The sequence below is a fragment of the Nycticebus coucang genome, chromosome 10, assembly GCF_027406575.1.
Source record: "Nycticebus coucang isolate mNycCou1 chromosome 10, mNycCou1.pri, whole genome shotgun sequence".
Taxonomy (NCBI): Eukaryota; Metazoa; Chordata; class Mammalia; order Primates; family Lorisidae; genus Nycticebus; species Nycticebus coucang.
Window position 1 is genome coordinate 49,028,774 of NC_069789.1, and position 22,029 is coordinate 49,050,802.

General features: G+C 49.4%; 2 protein-coding genes across 2 annotated transcripts in view; one reads left to right on the top strand and one right to left on the bottom strand.

The window, feature by feature from the left end:
- VASH2 (vasohibin 2) overlaps positions 1-19,879 on the bottom strand; it is a 47,546-nt gene extending 27,667 nt beyond the window's left edge. Inside the window, exons 1-4 of the mRNA XM_053606207.1 lie at positions 17,942-19,879; positions 7,908-7,996; positions 4,737-4,793; positions 3,871-3,945 (exon numbers count right to left, since the gene is read on the bottom strand). Of these exons, the coding sequence (XP_053462182.1) occupies positions 3,871-3,945; positions 4,737-4,793; positions 7,908-7,996; positions 17,942-18,217 (497 nt within the window). The 5' untranslated portion in view covers positions 18,218-19,879. The remainder of the gene's footprint in view (positions 1-3,870; positions 3,946-4,736; positions 4,794-7,907; positions 7,997-17,941) is intronic.
- Positions 13,563-13,942, top strand: LOC128596637 (protein S100-A10-like). Its single transcript, XM_053606210.1, has one exon. The coding sequence runs from the start codon at positions 13,563-13,565 to the stop codon at positions 13,854-13,856; it is 294 nt and encodes a 97-aa protein (XP_053462185.1). The 3' UTR covers positions 13,857-13,942.
- Positions 19,880-22,029: the final 2,150 nt, after the last annotated feature.

The window sequence follows — 22,029 nt, forward strand, 5'->3', positions numbered from 1 at the left end:
GTCTCAAAAAAAAAAAAAACAAGAGAAGCAAGCCCGCCATCTCTCCATCTCTGGGTGGCAGAGGAGGGTCCTCAGCACCAGGACAATGAGATCACTCTTAGAGGGCAAGTGGAGACAGCCAGGTTTAGACATGGGAATGGAAAGGGGTCAGGAGAGAACATCAGCCAATCACGTCACAATCACGGATCTCTGGGAGTTTTGCCATCTTTATGTCAATCAGTAAACCTTGGGACCTGGAGCAACTGGGAACAGAGTGGGGGCTGGAGGTGTGCAAGGAGGTATGGATGAAGGGAGGGGAGCAGCCTGAGCTTTTCCAGGGAAGGGGGAGCAGCAGCATCCCAAGCTCCGGCCTCCTGGCAGTAGGCCTGGCCCGCCTCTCACAATGAACCTGTTACTTTAGTAACCCTTCGCGAGCAACCCCCACACAGTTGGTGAGGTCCCCCAAATACTTGTGTAATTCAGAAGATAATTTGGAAACAGAGACCGACCTATCCAGCAGGCATGTGGAAGTATGCACGTGCACTCCAGCAAGGTCAAAGGAAGTAGTTCTGCAGTAATGAATCCAGAGTCAAAACAGAGAAAACGAGAAAGGCTTCCAAAACACCGAGCCAGCCAGCTTCAAAGCTGTCAAGGCACCGTTTGTTTCCCAGGAACCTGCAGGAGACACAGACAGATGACACGACCCAAGTCAGGTCCTTCACCACCCCCAAGTGGAAAGCAGGGCCCAGCGGTGCTGACACAGCAAAGAGAAAAGACAAAGATACCGTAACTGATAAAATTCAGGTCTATGTTTCTTGTCTGTGTGCAAGAGTCAAATTTCCCTTAGGTCGGCTGAATCTCTCCACCAGCCACCTCCCCTATACTTTCCTAAAATGTCACAAGAATAAGAACAAAGGAAAACTAAGAACACTGTCTGTGACACGGCCTGACCAATCTTGAAAGGCTGTAGGTGATTCCTGTGACATGATGCTTGGATGCATAAAACTGTGCAGGGATGAAACTATTGTGTAAGCAAGAGGACCCAAATGCAGGTGCCCTCAGACACCCCTCAGCAGAGTCTGAAGTCGGCTTGTCCACGTCAGGAAGTTCTCCGCTGATCTCTGTCAACAACCCCCCAGCCAACTGTTCACCCCCATTAAACTTGCAAGAGGCCCCGCTGAACAGCTGGGGCCAACTCCTGCCACTGAAGAGTGGGGGCCCTGAGCCATCTGCTGCCCCAAGGCCAGCCCTAGCCTCCTGCTGGGCTCCCCAGGCTCACATTCCACCCCTTTTGTGGGGATCAGGGAGGAGCAAGACAGGAGGGCCAGGAAGAAGCCTCAATAAGGCTCAAGTTTCCAGTTTTCAAATATCAGCCAAGGCACCCACAGACAGTCTTGTTTGTGATCAGGCTTACAAGTGCTCCACAGACTGCAGAGAACCACAGAAATTCCCCTGTCCATAAAAATATCCAGGAGAGGGCGGCACCTGTGGCTCAATGGAGTAGAGAGCTGGCCCCATATGCTGGAGGTGGCAGGTTCAAACCCAGCCCCAGCCAAAAACTGCAAAAAAAAAAAAAAATAAAAATAAAATAAATAAATAAAAAAATAAAAAAAAATCCAGGAGACTGAGAAAACAGACTGGACCAATCCTATCGGCCCCAGTCTAACTCTGGACCATGTGCTCTGACTCTGTATGTTCTCTCCCTCCTGGTTTTCCTTCTGCCTCCCTGACTTTCCTTCTTAAGTCTCTTTCATGGGCTCATTCTACCCAACTAGACCAAAAAAAATTGTTTCTCCTCTCAACTTCTTTTTTTTTTTGTAGAGACAGAGTCTCACTTTATAGCCCTCGGTAGAGTGCCGTGGCCTCACACAGCTCACAGCAACCTCCAGCTCCTGGGCTTAAGCGATTCTCTTGCCTCAGCCTCCCGAGTAGCTGGGACTACAGGCGCCCGCCACAACGCCCGGCTATTTTTTGGCTGCAGTTTGGCCGGGGCCAGGTTTGAACCCACCACCCTCGGTATATGGGGCCGGCGCTCTACCAACTGAGCCACAGGCGCCGCCCTCCTCTCAACTTCTTAAACAGCCACATGGCCACCTAAACACTCAGCGCTCCTAAGCTTGCATTTCCAGTGCAGATTCCTCTGCAAGCTCCACACTCTAAATACCCCCTCCTGACATCCCACAGGCACCTCAAATTCAAGATGTCCAAATCTGAACTCTTCTTCCCCCCTAAGTCTGATCCCCACCCCGAGTCTTGTGGCATCGCAAACCACCCATGTGCAGCCATGTCCCCCTCCTTCAACTCCCCCCAGCTAATCAGGCGATGACCATACACCTCACCGCCTTCCCTCTACGTTTACCACCACCACCTCAGCTCAGGTCTGCAATGATATATCTCACCTCCCTGCGATTCCTGTTCCTCCAGCCCACTCTATGGACTATCACGCAATCCAGACACCTGTGTTTGTTCACCCCTTCCTCATCAGCATCTGCATCCAGTCAGCCCCCAAATCCTCCACATTGTATCTCCCTGGTAGCTCTTGAAACCATCCCTCAAACGATTCCCACTGCCAGGAACACGGGTTCAAGCATCACCATTGCTGCAGTAGCTCCCAGAGGGCTTTGCAGATCCCACCCCCGCCTCCTCAAGCTGTCCTCTTTCAGTCTGTCCTTTAAAGCAGCAGTCCCCAACCTTTTTGGCACTGGCTAGTTTCATTGAAGACAGTTTTTCCATGGACTTGGGAGGAAGTGAAGGATGGTTTTGATATGAGTCTGCAAGCAATTATGGTCTCCGTGCAATCAAACCTCTTGCTAATGATAATCCTTATTCATAGCTGCCCCTCAGTGCTAGCATCACCACCTCAGATCATCAGGCATTAGATAATTGTGAGAGTGTGCAACCTCCCTCACATATGCAGTTCGCAGTAGGGTTCATGATCGCAAGAGAATCTAATGTTGCCGCTGATCCTACAGGAAGTGGAGCTTAGGCGGAGATGTGAGCGATAGAATGGCTGTAGATACAAGGAAGCTTCGCTCACACACTGCCACTCACCTCCTGCTCTGTGGCCCAGTTCCTAACAGGCTGCTTATGGGTAGAGGTCCACAGCCCGGGGCTTGGGGACCACAGCTTTAGAGAGCTACCTCTCTAAAGTGTACACCTGACCAAGTGTTATCTGGGCTGCCCACTGCATCTGGGAAAAGGTCACTTCTCGGCACAGCACTCAAGGACTTAACTAGTCTCACCTGTGACCACCTTGCAAGGGGATGGGTGTATCTTGCCTGTGTTGCCTTTGCCACTGTCCCCTCGAGCCCCATAGGCTTGCAAGTTTCTTTGCTCTTCTATGTGATCCTGTTCTATCATCATCACCACTAATAAATCAGTGCCATCCATTTTTCTGGACCATATTCCTCTTAGGCTGAAGAGGCAGGAGTTTGGCAGAAAATGGAACAGAAAGTGTGGGAGAGACCAGACCCTGTGTTCTGTCAAGCCAGGACACACCACCATTGTTTGGTCTCTTCCACATTCCACTCTTAGAATTTTCCTTGGAGAAGGGTTTGGACACTAGCATTCTCATTTCCCATTGAGAGTTTTTCCTGTTGCAATGTCGGATTAATGCGAGAAACAGCCGCACACACTCTCTCTCTAGTCCCTCTAAGTTGGAATTCTCCTTGTGAATCTGCAAGGTCACTAGCCTGAGATGTCCCTGATGGAGGCTGTAGCTAACAGGTTAGACTAACATTGGTCCGAGGTGCCCAGCATTGATGTGGGTCAACTCTAGATGGTGACAGCTAAAGAGAGGCATCAGGGAAGCTGGACACTCTCTCCAAGGAGACAACAAGCATCGGTTCTGCAAATTGAGGATGTTAAAGGCACAACCACCTTAAAGGATACATGCCCAGGATGACAGCTTCAAGGCATTTGATGGGCAGGGACTCTCGGGTCATTTCTTTCGCTGTTTCCATCAACCTGTAGGATAAAGCACAACAGGCTCTCAGGACTGACTTAATCGTGCAGTCCGTCTGTCAGTCCACCATCAAGCCTGTCACCACACTAGGCACAGGAGAGAACACAGGGGAGAGAAGTGGTCACACAGGACGGCACCAAGGTATACCTGCACTTGGCAACTAAAATCCTAAATTCTCAGCCAGGTGCTTTGGCTCACGGCCTGTAATCCCAGCACTCTGGGAGGCTGAGGCAGGTGGATTGCCTGAACTCAGGAGTCCAAGGTCAGCCTGAGCAAGAGCCAGACTCTGTCTCTAAAAATAGCCAGACGTTGTCGGGGGAGCACCTATAGTCCCGGCTACTTGGGAGGCTGAGGCAAGAGGATCACTTGAGCCCAGGAGTTTGAGGTTGCTGTGAGCTATGACGCTATGGCACTCCACCAAAGTGGAGACTTAGGGAGACAAAGGGAGACTTTGCCTCAAAAAAAAGAAAAAAAGAAAGAATCCTAAATTTTCCATTTCCCTTTCCAAGAGTTAGTTGCTGTATCCCACAGCACCTGCCCAATGCTGCAACGAGTAACAGAGGCCTCGCAAAGCAAATAGTATGAGCCTCTTCCAGCCTGAGAGTTAGTATTCACCACTGAACTTAGCTGCCCATGTGCCCACCTCCAACCTGGCCCCAGGGTACCCCCCACCTCCACCCCATACACACTAGGATATCTGAGCACTAAGATACAGGGATGGAGGTCAGGAGAGGGAGTTGGAAGTTCAGGCTAGGAGAAAGGTCTTATGGCCCACAGAACATGCACCACTTACCCACTCAGCGGTCTCATTTTCCTAATTTCAAAGAACTGGGTCCCTGTATGATTGTATCTGTGTGAAGCATATAAAGGGAAAGTGACAGCAAATGCCAAAGGTCCCAGGAATCTGTCAGAAAAAGCTATGCACTCTAATCTCTCCATGAGATGAGGATGTGCAGGCTTTTCAGAAGTGGCCAGTGGCTGGTAGCCAGAGGGAGCCAATAGCTTCTAACTCCTCATTATCCTTGTTAGAATCTGACTTCTAACTTAAGCTTCACAGCACCTTGGACCTTTATAACAGCTCCTTTCCTTCTATTCTGTATTCTAATTAGCTGAATATATATCTTCATTACTAGACTACAAGTTCTTTGGGAGTTGGGACTATTTTTTCATCATCTTTAGATCACCCATAAGACCTGGCAGAAGCCCAACATATGCAAGTTAGAAAATATTAAATGAATGAGAAATGAGTGAATGGACAGGTGGATATATGGATGGATGGATGGATGGAACAATGGAAAGATGGATGGATGGATGGATGGACGGACAGACGGATGGATGACAGAGGCACTTGCACCCTGCTAAGAAGGGCTGGGACTCCTCTCCTTCCCACTCAGATAATGCTCAACCTGTCTGCCACGGGCACACATATCCACCCAGAGAGTTCCTTATAAGTAGATTCTGAGCTCCAACCCTGCAGATTCTGATGTCAGGCTATGGTTCTTAACCTTCAGTGCCATTCAGAGTCACTCACCTCAGACTACTGAACTAGAAGATGCAGGGCGAGGGCTGGAAGGTGATTTTAACAAGCACACCAGTTTGAGAGTTTCTGTCTTTGGCCATAAGAATAACAATTAGCTACATAGGCTTGCCCAGCTTTTAAAAGATATAACATACAAACCCTGGAGATAAAAGAGAAAAATGAAGGGCTAATATTCTCATGGTGAATTAATTTTATTTTACTGAAGATTTTATTCAAGCAGTGAGCTTCCTGTTACACAAAATAGAATTCCATTGGTAAAGTTCAGTTCTATGCCCAAATCTCCCTCGTTCATATATCTAATTGATACATCTAGTGGATAAAGTGAGATACACTTTTAATAAAATAATTAAAACCTATCCTTTCTCACTTCATCGTTACTAAATGAGCCCCTGAAAGGGGGCTGGAGAATAAAGTCTCTAAACATTCCCTCAGGGTAAGATATTCTCTGCGCCCAGAGTTTGCCTCTTCTTCTTCTCCACTCAGCAGAGCTCATGGGTGCCTCTTTCCAGAGCCATCGGCACTCCTGTTAGCCACTGCCTTCAGGCTGTCTGAGGGGAAGGCAGGACTTGTCCTCCCATACTCACAGCCAGGACTGACCCCAAGTGGCACCTGTGTCCAGAACAAAGCAGTCCTAAAAACTAAATAAAAGTCCCGTAAGAAGGTCAAGGCAGAGTCCACACTCTGCCTTTCTTATGTGGTGGCTCCAATGACCAGGTGACCAAAAGCATGTTCCTGGCAGCCTGTAGTTTGGTACCTTCCCTTTTCCAGCCCTCTCTGTAGCCAGTAGGCCATGGCTTTTGCAGTCATAAAGGATGAGAGAAGAGAAAATTAGAAGCAGATCCTCAAGATAACCATGAAACCTCAGCTGAGCATGAGTTGTAAGGTTTATGATAAAGCAAAGGTTTATGCAATCTGCCCCATCCATGCACTCCCAGCCAGGCTCATGCTCCCAGCGCTCTGGCCAGATGAGCCTTGTGAAGATCAGGTCCTACATAGAAATGGGAGCCATTTTAATTTCTGTCACCTTCTGGAATGTGAGGAGTCGGTCCCATCCAGAGAGGGTTAGCTCTTGGGGTCTAGGTTTCCCCTGGCAGGAGTCCCATGCCTCTGGACCACATGGAACCAGGGATGAGCACCAATACCAGACAGCCTTGCAAAGGCTGTCAGTGTCCCTCTTGGAGGCTGGAGCTACTTTCTCCTCATACTGCATTAGGATTCCACGGGGAAGATGCCAGGCAGGGGAACTGATGATCCCTGAAGTAGAAACTGAGTGGCTCATCAAATAATCTCCCCGCCCAAAGGAGAAATTGGTGTTATTCCCATCAGGTAGTATCCAGCCTTATGAGGTAGGTGGTGCTGCTTGGTCCCTTCAGGGAAGATACAAAAATCCTCCACTAGAAGGATTCTTGCTTGTAACACAGAGAGGAGAGGCTCTTCTGGGACACGTGGGACATGCATGCAGTGCCCTCTGAAATCCTATTTGCCTCAAGGCTGGGTATGAACAGTCAAACAGAAAGCAAACCAGTGTGCTTGGGGCCTTGTAAGGCATGCTGAGTTTTATATCTTTATAAAGGAAGAACAGAGGTTAGCGGAAGCTCGGCCTCCTGAATAATGTGCTAAAGGCCAGCTCCCATCTGACTCCTGTCCTGTAAATGGCAGGAGGACCATTTGCTTCTTCCCCTTTGTTCCTAAAATGTTGCTTGTGAGTGTCCTCAGAACTGATCTAATCCTGACTGCAAACAACCTAAAGACATAGGAGAAGAAAAGGATCAAAAGTCTGGCTGGTCCGAACCCAAACGGGACCCACAGAGTTGCTTAGTTCCTCTTCAAGCTCAAGAAGGTGGAGCAGGCTCCCATCCCAGAGACCCATCCATTCACACAGAACCAAGCCAGGTCGCCAGCCCTGGTCAGCGAGGGAGCCAAAGGCAGCACAAGGCGGGCCTCTCTGTAGATCATGAACGGTCAGGGGTGAAGGCAGAGAAGTGAGAGAGGAAAAGAAAGGAGCAGAAGAATAGGAGGGAGGAGGGCCAAATAAAGATAGTAGAGGAAGAACAGGAGGAGGGGAGCCTCAAGAAGACCAAGAGACAACAGGTAGAGAAAGAGGAGAAGGAAAAAAGTGGTGGCCAAAGAAGGACAGGGAAGGAGAGAGAGGAGCAGCCAGAGGGGCTGGAGAGGGACCAGCCCCACCTCACTGGCCCCCTGCCCTACCCACATGTGCCTTGAAGGGAGAAGGGTTGGGGCATCACAGTTATACTCGCTCGTTGTACTCTTTCTAGATTCTTACCTAGGGGCACCCCTCCATGCTTGGCCTCGCCAACCTCACAGAGCTCCTGATGACCAGCTGGGGACAGATATGCCACCAGGCTGGGGAGCACCATGCCTGTCCCCTGTCTGAGCCTGCTCAGGCCTTGGTTGGAAGGATACTGTAGTGTCTTCATATAATCCTGGATTGCCTGGAGCCAGTCCGGAATTGTCATCGACAGCCTGTAGTTTGGGACCTGGGGTATTGAAGGCTGCAGAGAAATAAAGAAGGGAATCTTTTTATCAAGGAGGTGCTCTTGGGGCCCAGGTCCTGAAACCTCAGAGAGAGGAGCTCCTGAGAGGCCAACCAGGCCTGGACGCCTGTTCACATGGTGCTTCCTCCATGTGAAGGTCTCCCCAGAACCTTTGGTCCCTCCGTGAATTCTCCCTCTACACACACTCCACTCCCAGTCACGGTGGTGAGCCTGGGTATTGTGATTGTGAATATAGCCCATCTCCTCCTGAAAGCCCACGAGCATCCTTGAGGCCAAGGACATGTCCTATATATAGGGTCCCCCATCAAGGCTCGCCTAGCATGGACACGAAGCTGTTCCATTAGTTACTGCATGATACTTTTGGCTGTGTCGCTAATGGTGACCCATTATATCTGCTGGAGGGCACCGTTTACACAGAATATGAGGTAAATGGTGCACTGGAGAATTGCAACATGGCATTATTGCACTGTCTCAACACCATGCTCCCTGCAATGTCCATTGCATTCCTTCCCCGAGTCCCACCAAGGGTAGATCTGGAAACCCCTCCACCTGACTTGACTCTGCCAGACAAGTGCAGCCCCTCTGACTCTTAAGCCACCTTACTCCCTACCCATCTCCGCAGCACCCCTAGCACCTTCATTTCCTAGTTTGCCTCTCAGTTCTGCGCAGCCCTACCAAGGAGGCCAAAAGCAAATAGGGACATTCAATCAAGTCACTCCTGGGAACCAAGGATGCCAACCAGGGTTTTTCTGTTTGCTTGTTTTTTGTTTTTTTTTTTTTAAGACATCACTGTGTCACCCTGGGTAGAGTGCCGTGGCATCACAGCTCACAGCAACCTCAAACTCTTGGGCTTAAGTGATTCTCTTGCCTCGGCCTCCCAAGTAGCTGGGACTACAGGTGCCTGCCACAACACCCAGTTATTTTTTGTTGCAGTTGTCATTGTTGTTTACCTGGCCCGGGCTAGATTCGAACCCGCCAGCCTCAGTGTATGTGGCTGATGCCATAATCACTGTGCTGCGGGCGCCAAGCCTGCTTGATTTGTTTTTGGTTTTTGCTCTGTTTCCGCTATGTGTTCTCAGTCTTCTGATCTCTGTCTCTCTGATGGTTGGTGACAAAAAAAGTCAACCCATGTGGGCCAGGGCTCTGAGAGTGCTGCTGCAGGGAAGGAGACAGGAAGCTCCTCCAGGCTCCTCAAGCCTAAGCTGCTTAGGGAGAAGCAGAAAGGACTGGAGGACGGATTAGTCCCATCCTCAGAGAAAACAGGGCAAGGGTGGCCCTGGGGATTTAGTGCTCAGCTTGATAGAGGGTGAAGCTGCTGATGAACAGCCCTGGGGACAGTGCTGGGCAGGCTGGCTGGGCAGCAGAGCCAGACACTGCCTCAGGCCATCCTTGGCTCTCTGCCTGGCTCTGCAGGCACCAGCCCCAAGGCCCGGCTGAGGACGTGCTGCCCCAGGCACGGGTGTTAGGCTCTCCCAGTGTGGCTGCGTTTACCGCAAACACTCCTTGGCATTCTTTTCCTCTTGGTGTCTCTATTCACCCTTGGCTTTGAAATGTCCTACTTCACAGCAACTGTCCCCTCAGCTGGAGGAAACCAGTCACACTTCCTACATCACAGCCCAGGTGCTCTGTGTGTGTGTGAATGCAAACGAATGTGGGCCGTAGGCATAGCTGTTCTGGGAGCTACATGTTGCTTACTACATATCAACTCAAATAAATCACATTCTTGCCTGGGAGGGTCACTTCAAACTTTGAATATTTGCCCCTATGCCTCACACACATAAACACACACACGCAGCGAGTCAAAATATGGAACTGTATCCTTATGTTCCTCCTTAACACACACCAGGAAGTGTCAAGGTTGTTCTTAGTTTTTTGCAGTAACATCCACTGATCTACCAACACCTAGAACTCTGAAAAATGTGACAGGGATTTCACAAAGTGAGAAAAGAGGTGATGAGAACAAACGTGTGTCTAGTATGTCCAAGCTCTAGGTCAGGTATAGAAGGGGCAGGAAGCACAGCAGCCGAGGAAGGGAGGAGGGAAATTATAGTTTATTAAGACAGAAGCATTTCTACCAGAAAAGTGGGCACCTCTCTAATAGAAAAGCTGGTAAGCATGGAGAAATCGCCAGAGGGGCATCCCTTAGCCTGAGCCTTGGGACATGGTTCAGTGTCCATTTTGGGGCCAGGCACCAAATTATTTCAATTCCCCTCAAGCCCAGTAGAGCCCACAAAGGCTGGATGGTGGAAGTGGAGCCAGGTGGCATCTGGGCCTCAGAATAGCAGCCAAAAGGCACCCAAAGGCTTTTGAAAACAGCTGCATGGTTGCCTTAGCCTGGCTGTGACCACAGCACAGGAGCTGTGACCACATTTCCTCCCCAGTGGGAGCACAAATATATACATTCCCCAGGTCCTGGCTGAAGGGCAGGACTGTAGTGGGGAAAGGAGTTAATACCACTGAGGGGATGACAGCACGGGCTACAGCTCGCCTTGATTTGCAGGAGAGCTGGCTGGGGTCAGCTCCCAGCCCATGCCTTAGGCTGTTCCCACTGGACACAGACTGAAAACCAAGTGGGCTCCTCGGGGTGTAATTAGGCGACACACACAACCAGGTTCAAATTCCTGCTGTGTCGCTCACCAGCTGAGGACCCTGGTCAAGCTACCTGGCCTGTCCGTTTTCTTCCTGACAAAATAGGAACAGTATCACCTGCTTGGAACCTTCCAGGCTGGTTGTAAGGATTGCATAACTTAATGTAAAAGCAGGAAGCCTGGGGCTGGGCACAGGATGCACATTAAATGTAAACTATGTTACTAATGTGTTCTCAGAGGTCTAGACTGGCCAAACCCAGATTTTCTAATTTTTTTAGAAATGGAAAACAGAATCAGCAGTGGCTGAGTCCCTGGACACTCAACTTGGGAGCTTCACACCGTGGAGATACCTTTTTACTGTAATGGAAGAGGCTTAAAACATCCACTTCCCCTGGGAACACACAGTGACAAGAAATTAGTATCTTCAATTTGTGAAGAGTTAATACCAAGTGATAAGGAAGCTCTTTACGCCTCAAGAAAAAATAATGGCCCTAAAAGGTAGAAGTCACCCAAGTGTTCATTGACAGATGATGAATGGATCAAATGTGGTAAATAGAATGTACAGTGGTGTACCATGGCATATTACTCAGCCTTCAAAAGGAAGGACATTTTGACACATGCTATGACCCGAATGAACCAGGAAGATGTTTTCCTAAGTAAATAAGCCAGTAACAAAAAGACAAATCTGTATGATGATGATTCCTCCATCATGAGGCTCCTAGAGTAGCCAAGGTCATAGAGACAGAAAGTAGAATAGTGAACAGGTACAGTGTCTCACACTTAAATCCTAGCTGGAGGAGGATGGAGGCTGAAGAAAGAGGATCCTTGAGTTCAGAAGTTCAAGACCAGCCTGAGCAACAGAGTGAGACCTTATCTCTACTATAAATAGAAAAATGGTAGGTATCTGTAGTCCCAGCTACTCCAGAGGCTGAGGCAGGAGGATCACTTGAGCCCAGAAGTTTAAGGTTGCAGTGAGCTGTGATGACGCCATGGCAGTCTAAACCTAGAGAGACAGAGTAAGACCCTGTCTCAGAAAAAAAAAAAAAAAAAAAGTAGAGTGGTGGTTGCCAGGGTCTAGAGGGAAGTGAGATACAAAGTTTCAACTGAAGACGGATGGTGACAGCTGCAAGACAATGTGAATATATTTATGCCACAGAACTGTATACTTAAAAAAGGCTAACATATGGGCGGTGCCTGTGGCTCAGTCGGTAGGGCGCCGGCCCCATATACCGAGGGTGGCGGGTTCAAACCTGGCCCCGGCCAAACTGCAACCAAAAAATAGCCGGGCGTTGTGGCGGGCGCCTGTAGTCCCAGCTACTCGGGAGGCTGAGGCAAGAGAATCGCTTAAGCCCAGGAGTTGGAGGTTGCTGTGAGCTGTGTGAGGCCACGGCACTCTACAAAGGGCCATAAAGTGAGACTCTGTCTCTACAAAAAAAAAAAAAAAAAAAAGGCTAACATAGTAAACTGTATGTTTTACCACAATAAAAAGACCAAGGAGAAGGCTACGTCGAACAGTTTGATGAGAATATTTCAGATTGTATATAAAACCAGCACTTGTACCCCTTGATTGCACTAATGTACACAGCTATGATTTAACAATAAAAAAAAGGAAAAAAAAAAAAAGACCAAGGAAAGACAATTCACAAAAGAAGAAATGTAAATAGTAAATAAATATCTGAAAAAATGTTCAAGTTCATTAATAATTTAAGAAATTAGTGGTGGTTCACGCCTGTAGTCCCAGCGCTGTGGGAGGCCGAGGCGGGTGGATTGTCTGAGCTCAAAGGTTCGAGACCAGTATGAGCAGCAGTGAGCCAGAGTAAGACCCCGTCTCTACTAACATCAAAAAAAACAGCCAGACATTGTGGTGGGCGTCTGTAATCCCAGCTACTGAGGAGGCAACGGGACAGAGCATCGCAGAGGAAGCATTGAAAAAAAAGAAGAAAGAAAATGAACAACAACAACAACAACAACAAAGAGTACTTCAAATGAAGAATGATGAACAAGCAAGCTGAAATTAAAAATAAAAAAAAAGAAATGCAAATTAAACCCACTTCAAAATGTTATTTTTTTGCCTCTACACTTAGTGAAGAGATGCTAAAATGCAGGTACACAATGCTAACAAGGATGTTCTCATGCAGCTCTGATGCAACCTTTTTGGGAAGAGCCAGGATTCACTCCTTTTGATTGTTCCCAAAAGGGGCATGGGGGTCCCGGGAGCCTGGGAGTGGGAATAGGAAGGAGTGGAGTGGACAACAAGGTGGTTGCTCCAGAGGAAGAATAATGAAAGACTATAGGCACAGCTCCTGTGCATAGCCTCTCTTCCACTTCATTCTGGTCAAACACAGTTGACCCGTCAGAAAAATGCAAGGGAAATGATATGGATGGACCCAGTTGTGTAACTGGCATTATTTGTGTGAGAGAGAAGCAAGAGGCCAGGAAAGGAGCTGGGGAGGCAGCAAGAGCCCCAGGGACCAGGAGCCTTTAATAAGAACAAGGAGAAGGCCAGGTGTGGCGGCTCACACCTGTGATCCCAGCACTCTGGGAGGCCGAGGCAGGTGGGCGGCTTGAGCTCAGGAGTTTGAGACCAGCCTGAGGAAGGGCAAGACCCCATCTCTAAAAAAATAGCTCGGTGTTGGCGGCGCCTGTGGCTCAAGGAGTAGGGCACCAGTCCCATATGCCGGAAGTGGTGGGTTCAAACCCAGCCCCAGCCAAAAACCAAAAAAAAAAAAAAAAATAGCTGGGTGTTGTGGCAGATGCCTGTAATCTCAGCTACTGGGGATGAGGCAAGAGAATCTGCCTCTTGCTCAGCTGAGGCAAGAGGATCTCGTAAGCCCAAGAATTTGAGGTTGTTGTGAGCTATGATGCCACAGCACTCTACCCAAGGAGACAAAGTGAGATTCTGTCTCAAAAAAAAAAAAAAAGGCCTCAGCCAGCTAGCGTCCACCGTGCCTCTCGGCCCAGTAGATCTCACCAAAATGCCATCTCAGATGGAGCACGCCACAGAAACCATGATGTTCACATTTCACAAATTTGCCGGGGATAAAGGCTACTTAACAAAGGAGGACCTCAGAGTGCTCATGGAGAAGGAGTTCCCGGGATTTTTGGAAAATCAAAAAGACCCTCTGGCCTTAGACAAAATAATGAAGGACCTGGACCAGTGCCGAGATGGCAAAGTGGGCTTCCAGAGCTTCTTTTCCCTAATTGCGGGCCTCACCATCGCGAGCAACGACTATTTTGTAGTACACATGAAGCAGAAGGGAAAGAAGTAGGCAGCACCGAGCAATTACTCTGCCCTGAAAAGTGTTCTCTCAAAGGATTGCTTCAAACATCTGCCCCACCGCTTCTCCCTATAGAAGGATTTCATGAGCAGATCAGGATGCTTAGAATGTATACAAATAAAATCCAACTCCCATTTGTCAAGCAGAGAAGAAAAAGTTAATTAAATGCCAGATGAGCTTTTGTTTTTTACATTGTTTGCATCCGCTTGCCCTCAATAAACATAATCCTTTTTTTAGTTCCAAATTTAAAAAAAAAGAACAAGGAGAAAGCGAAGCCTTTTGTCATCCCTGCTCTGAGTACACCGTGCAGGTGCCAGGCAGATCTTCTCTGCCAACCTGGGAGGAGAAACACAGCATCGCACCCACGAGCCCAGGAGCAGCCAGGAGCCTATCTGTTAATGTTGACTGACAGACAGCTCCTGGGACTGGGCAGGATGGACATACAAAGGGATGGTTCTGAATCCAGGACAGGACAGGAAGTGAGCTGCAAGTGACAGCCAGCAAGGAGTAGGAGCGACACCTTGCCTTCCGCCAAGTGTCAAGTCCCAAGCACTCACAGGTCTTCACCCAAGCAAAGCTCCTTCCTCCAAATGCGAATTACTCCTCAATTTAGAATCAATGTGAGAACAAGGCACAAAAACATGGGGTTTGCAAAAAAAAAAAAACAGCCATCATTGTTTCCTGCTGAATCTATCCTGTCTTTCTGCTCTTCAGAGAGTCCAGCTCCAGCCAGTCAAGAAACAAAAGGAGCATTTCCTAGTACACCCAGCTGTTTCTGGGCTGGTCACTCTTTGCCCATGCAGTCCCATCCCCTATTCTCCTCCAACCGACTCTTGCTGTTTTCTTAAACTATTACCTAAAAAACACCAGTTTTGATCTGGTAAATGCTAACTTCAGACTCAGTAACCCCCAGGGGAGAGACCTGCAGTCATAAATAAGAGGACCTAAGAGCAGGTAAACTCTCCAGAGGGGATACTCGGGCCTTCAGGCAGAACTCACATGGCCGATGACGGAGTGTTCTATAGGGGCCCTGAAACCTAGCCCAGTATATTTCTTTTGCACTTTAGTCCACATTCAATTGCCCAAATGGTTAATCTCCCTGGAAATCTACAACCCTACTACCACCACCACAGCCTACTACCCCTCTTCTGTACAAATTCCTCAGCAAGATACCCATGTGGTTGAAGGAGGAAAAGATTGGCCCCAGAGGAATGAGTCTGCCAAGCTAAGCACAGGAGTAGTGCTTGGAAATCAGTGAGGAGTAGCCCTTGGAAAAGAGAGCTTTTGAGGTTCTTCCCTTCAGGGCCTGGACAGGATGTCAGAGTCTGTGGAATGTCTGGGCCTGGGGGATGCCATGCTGTGTTTGGGGATACAAAACTAACCATTATGATGTAATGGAAGAGAGGGAGATGTTAAGTTCTTTCTATGTAGAGCTAAATAGCCAACTGCCCACATCTGAGCTGGGGAGTGGCAACAGTTCTCACGTGAACTTCAGGTTACTGTGAAAAAGTACAATATGATGTGGCTGCTGTATACAACATGGAACACTCGTGTTTAAGAACACCACATTCAACCACAATAAAGGAAGTATCAGGTGCAGGTCTCAGGGAGTAGTAATCTTAGGTTCTAAACTGCTCAGACAACATTTAGAATATTGTTTCACGTGTGTTTGTTTTAGGAATTGTCCTAGGAAGAGTTGGGAACAAAGAAAGGGTAAAAGGAACTACAAAGAAGTTCTGGACAACTTCCGGGCAAAGAAGACTAAAGGAAGACGTGTAGGGACAGAATGTCACAGATTTGAGGGCTCCTGATTCGGTGGACCTCACACAGATCAGCATTAGGGACCTTGAGACTCACAGATCATACATAACATCATGGGTTTTTAGAGCTGGAAAGAACTTTACATGAAATTTGATCTATTTCCATTTTAGGAATGAGAAAACTGAGATAAGAAACTTTAAGTGTGACGTAGGCAGAAGACCAGATGTAGCACAACCAAGACTATGATTCAGTCCCTTGGTTTTCAGTCTAAGTCTCTTCCACCATAAGAGCACTGTCTTGAGTTTTTCTTTTGGGGGGGGGGTTCCTTTTCTTTTCCTTTTTCTTTGTGAGGCAGAGTCTCACTCCATCGCCCTAAAAAAAGAGTGTTGTGGCATCGTTGTAGTTCACTGCAACCTAGGCTCAAGTGATCCTCCTGCCTCAGCTTCCCAAATAGCTGGGATTAAACCTGCCACCATGCCTGGCTATTTTTTCTATTTTTAGCAGAGATGGGGTCTCACTCTTGCTCAGGCTGGTCTCAAACTCTTGAGCTCAAGGGATCCTCACGACTGCACCTCTCAGAGTGGTAGGATTATGGGCGCGAGTCACCCTGCCTAGCCAAGAGCACTGTCTTATAAGATTCAGAGGCACCATGAGTAGCTCCGCCCTGATTCAAAGGCCAAAACAAGAATCAGAGGTGAAATTTAACTACAATTCACAATGGAAGGGGGGTTTGGGGATATAGGGGGTGTGTAGTTCTGTTTTGGTCTAAGAGCTTCCCAACAACCAATCTAGAGAGGCCTGGCATCAGCTGCCCCCAGGAGGCAGCGAGATCCCCATTCTTAGGAGATCTTCAGAAAGAGGAAGGGATTCTGCTCAGAGGTAGGACATTGGTCTCTACTAACAGTAAAATTCCATGATTCCCACTTAGAGAAGGAGGCTTTCCAGCACCCTTCTGCCCAGCCACAAGGTTGGAGGAAGGCTGAAGGCACCCAAGTAGAGACAGGGTCAATGCTGAACAGCAGCACAGGGTGGTGGGAACAAGCCTCAGTTCCCGGTGGCCACTTCTCCCTACATGTTTAAAGGTCTCCTGGGGCCTCACTCTAGGAGAGAAATATCCTGAAGTTGGAACTGTAGTACAGATGACCATTGTTTTCGTGCTCAAGAATTCGGCAAGGGTGTTATTGACACTAAAGCAGGCAAGATTCTAGTTGGGCATAATGAAGATCTCCTCGTCCAGCAGAGTAATAAACACTGTAACTAAATGCAGCGTGAAGTTCAGAGGCTCTGTCACTTCCCCAAGGGCACACACAGCTTTCTGGCCTGCAGGCTCAGAAGCTCAGCTGTCACCAGGCTGGGAACTGGACCAGATGGCCTTCCAGGTCTCAGGTTTGGCATTCCTAGACCTGCCTAGGAATCTTCCCAGCAGCACCAGTGTCCCCAGGGGCCAAGGGAAACCATTGGCTATGCTATCACCCCTGGGCTCTGTAGTCTTTCTCTCCAGTTTACATTTTAATGTTCCATATAAGGAGCTACTCCCACCAAGGGACACATCTCCGGCCACCAAGCCCAAATGGCTCACTGGCTTCTCTCCAAGGTAAAAAGAGAGTTTCACTCCTAAGCCTCTTTCTCTCTCCAGACAGACTAATTCATCATGTATACTGGAAAGTCCCTTTTAAGCCACAGCCAAAAATCTTTCTTTTTTCTTGGAGCCAGATAAGCTGAGAAGAGAGTTCACTGTTTTGCAAGTTTCAGAGGTGAAAGTCACTGTCATTAAAAAAAAAAAAAAATTTGGCATGATGTCTGGAAATGATTCACACTGAGAAGTCTGGTTGATTGCAAATTCATTCACAGCTTAATAAATCATTTGCTTGGGGGTGGGGGAGGTAGCAAGAGGCAAGAGACTGCAAAGAGCAAAGAGAACAGACAGGCAGGATCCCCAGCGACCTGCGCAAGGCTGGTGTTACCTGGTGGCTCCGGCTTTTGTTGAAAGAGTATGTACGCGGGGGGTGGGGGTGGGGGTGCCTGAGTAAATAATAGAGTTTGGCTGGAAATTCAAAGAAACCTTGGCACAACCCGACCATACAGTCTCAGACTGGACAGCAAGCCCCCTCCATCTCCCTCCCTCACTTCTAAGGCTTCCAAGGTAAATATCTCAATTTTTAAAAGGGCTGGCGGGTGAATGGGGAGGGGAAGGCAGTTTGTAGCAGGACCAGGAAAATGGAAATTGCTTCTATTTGCAATGTACAGGCTGAAAAGGTCCCATCACTGCCCACCCCTTACCCCAAATCCCCACCCCTGCCTTTGAAGCCACTGACCTTTGCCAGGAAGGCGGCGTTCCTGATGGCGCCCACCATCTCTCCCCCCTTAGGGTGCACCTTGGCCACGTGCATCCACATGCGTTCCCAGGTGTGGCTATCGATGGGGAAGCCGCTCTTGTTAACGTGAAACAGCACCCCGCCGTCTTTGTCCTCCTCTTCCGAGCCCCCGCTGGTGGCGAGGCTCACGGGCCGCGCGTGGCTGCTCCGGGACCGGGTGCCTTTGGCGCCTTTCGGGTGGGGGCAGCGGTGAGTGTCCGCAGCGGAGCCGGTCATGGTGGGGCCGGGGCGGGGAGCGCCGGGCCGGGGGAGCGCGGGCGGCGGCAGCGGCGGCGGGGGGCGTGTGCGCGCGGGCGCGGCGCAGGGATCAGCGCCCCGCGGGGGTGGCCTTCTCCATGCCTCTTGCTGCCGCAGGACGCGCGAAGGGAGAGCGGCGGCGGGAGTCGGCGGAGGCTGCCGTACTCCCGGCTAAGGGCCGCGCCTGAAATCAGTGGAGACACAGCAGACACCACGGCTAAGAGGACACCCAGAGGACCCGAGCGAGGGGCCCCCAAAGTGTTTCCACGTCACCTCCCGCTAACCCAGTGCGCTGAAAGAACCCCTAGGAATGGAATACCTAGATTACCTAGAAAGCTTGGGTTTTGCCACAAAGCTTCACACAAACCTAAACACCGGGGGCGTAGGGGATGCGTAGGGGACAGTGAAGGGAGAAGAAAGCCAGCTGGTGTAGCATGAAGGAACAGGAGGTCCCCACACGGCTCCACACATTGCTTGGTCTCCAGATGTAGCAGAGCCAGGAGCTGAGCCAAGTTACGTGTCGGCACGTGAGTGAGTGCCCAGAGCCGGCGCGAGGGCGCTGCAGCAGCCTCGGCTTGCAAAGGCGGCTGGGTTTCTCCCTGGCCCCGGCTGGGCTGTGGTGGGCAGAACTCCACCCGCCCCCTTTCCCCGAGTCCAGCCCGGCACCGGGAGGGACTGGCTGCACGCGGGGCGCAGGAAGCGCGCACCGCAGCTCCGGAGCCCTACCTCGGGACAGTCAGCTTCATTGCTGCAGAGCCTCTCCGGGTGGCGGGGGCGGCGAGCACGGCTGCTGCTGCAGCTGGGGCTGCTGGGGCTGCTGCTGCCGCCGCCTCATTCCATGTCCCATTCTCGAATGTTATTCTGTGACATATAACCGAGTCACCCGGGCGGCCGCCGATGTTCCGAATGCGTCCATTGGCCACCGCAACAAAGAGGGGCGGGTCCCGGGCTTGGGACTCTACAACCCTGAGCTTCGCGACGTTCTGATTGGCTTCGGGGGTTCCCTGGCGGGAGGGGATACGAGGAGAGGGAGCTGGGCGGCCACGCGAAATCCGATCGCTGTAGTGTCCTGGGAGCCCCGCGGGCCTGGAGCGTTTGTCCCTGGGACGTAAGATCGAGTTTCCCCAGAGGTCATGGCACTGGGAGGGTTTGCAACTGTGGGAAGCAGAGGAGAAGCAAAGCCACCCTAGAAATGCCCTGAGGAGTGCTGGACAGCCACCTGACCCCCCGGGATGATGTGCGGGCAGGCAAGGGCTGCTCACACGTATGCGCGCAGTCAAACGTTACGTTACAAAATTCCCTCAACTGACAAGTGGGCACAGCCTCGGATCTTCTGGTATTAGCCGTGGTTTAAACCCAAGCTGACACGCAACAGTGAAACCCAGGAGGTCAGCCGGACCTTGGCGATTTGCCCCAGGTACAGAGTTAGGGCTGGGGTGGAGAGATGCTTCAAATCCATGGTGAGGTGGGTGGCCCTCCCACACACTACTGAAACATCTTTTTCTAAATTTTTTTCTTTTTTTGAGACAGAGTCTTGCTCTGTCACATCACTACAACCTCAAATTCCTGGGTTCCATCCGACTTCCTGCCTCAGCCTCTCTAGCTGCTGGGACCACAGGCACTTGCATAATGTCCACCTAATTTTTCTATTTTTAGTAGAGACAGGTCGGCTCTTGCTCAGGTTGGTCTCAAACTTTTAAACTTCAGGCCAGTGTGCTGGCTTTGAGAGGGTGAAGCAGTTATTATAGAAATGGCAAGTGAACCTCAAATGAAGAACCATCAACAAAGAGCCACTCACAGCAGATCAGCTTCTGGATGCTTAACCCTACCAGTTGCCTATAATGGAACTGGAACTTGTCCACAGAGACGTGGGGTGAGGGGACCAGCAGAGGTCCCTAAGGTGTAGCTGAGAGCCAGGACTTGGGTGAGGAGACCAGGATTCTGGACCTAGCTTGGACTCCTCCCCAAGAGAGAGCCCATGCCTAGGACTTTATAGATTGGGTGATGAGAATTAGGTATACATAGAAAAAGGAAATGGCCCAAGTAGTGAAATTATCTGAATATTCAAGTGGAACAAGCACACCTGAAAATAATCAAGAAATTGAAAGACAATTACTCCTCTCCATATAATTGCTTCAGTTTGTTTCCTGATTAAAAGAAAGCATGCCTCAGCGACTGATCTATTTTCTTATCTCAAACATTTTTCTTCCCCTCTTTTTGCATTCATCTCTCAAATACGTCCCTGTCTCCACATTTCCCCAGAGTTTCAAGTCCAGGAGACTAGAATTTCAGGATGAAGACCTTCATGCAGAGGATGAGAATTTGACCTGACAATCCCTCAGGAGAAAACTGAGCTCTGAAAGCTCAAGTGAACAGACCAGTTGGTGAACATTGAAGACTGTCTGCCAAGGGTCACCTTCCCTGGAATCCCACTGTCCCCACTTAGGCCAGATCCGGACACCTACAATCGCCCTGTTAAATCAGGGCCTGGTATCTTCCTCTAATTGAATACAAATCCCAGCGACAAGAGAGGGTTATCAGTTCATCTCCTGCCTCCCAGAGCCTCAGGACTCCCTGACAGACAAAGGAAAAAGCTTTTGTTCTTCCACAACTTTTCTTTTCTTTTCCTTCCTCCCTCCCTCCCTCCCTCCCTCCTTTCCTTCCTTTCTTCCTTCTTTCTTTCCTCTTTCTTTCTGACAGAGTCTCACTCCATTGCCCCAAGGCTAGAGTGCCATGGCCTCAACCTAGCTCGCAGCAATGTCAGACTCCTAGGCTTAAGCAATCCTGCCTCAGCCTCCTGAGTAGCTGGGACTACAGGTGCCTGCCACAACACCTTGCTATTTTCTACTTTTAGTAGAAACAGGATTTTGCTCTTGCTCAGGCTGGTCTTGAATTCCTGAGCTTTGGCTTTCCAGAGTGCTGGGATTACAGGTGTGAGCCACCACACCACACCACTTCTGCAATATTTAATTGCCTGTTCTCTCCCCCAGAGGTGGGATAGGGTAGATAGCCAAGTGACATAACACATGAAGACAGCTGGGAGATTTGGCTTCTTCTCCAAAGAGGTGGTAGAGCAGTTTCTGAAGTGAACTGTGCTATCTTAGTTAAGGCACTGAGAAGGGAGAAGGGTCTTTTTATTTTTTTTTTTCAGAGTTCCTCTGCATTTGACAGTTGCACTAGATTGCCTGAACCAGCCAACTTTGTTCTTCATTTCCTGTGTATTTGGTGTTACATGATCCTAGTGAACCCAAGCCAGATAGATAATGGGTTTTGTAAATTCTGGTAGTGAATAAGTGATGCAGCCATATATAGAGTGAGACAAAGCTAATTTCCAATTTGAACGACACACTGTAACTGGATGCTAAACCTCCAAGAGCATGGGCACTTCCATTCACTGGCATCACTGCCTGGTATAGCAGGAAAGTGTAGTGGGAAAATCCAGAATGAGAAGAACTGGGTTCAAATAACATCTCCTTACTCAAGTGCTGGCTTCTGGAGTCATGAAAATAAGACAAAAATCGTACTGTGATGGATCATATTCCTAGCTCCACCTCTTTCTATGGTGCAATGTTGTGTAAGTTACTCAACAACGAGCCTTAGCTTGGTGCCTGTAGCTCACAGGCTAGGGTGCCAGCCACATACACAGGAGCTGGAGGGTTCGAACCCAGTCCGGGCCTGCCAAACAACAATGACAGCTACAGCCAAAAAATATCTGGGAGTTGTGGCGGGTGCCTGTAGTCCCAACTACTTTGGAGGCTGAGGCAAGAGAATCAGGTAAGCCCAAGAGTTTG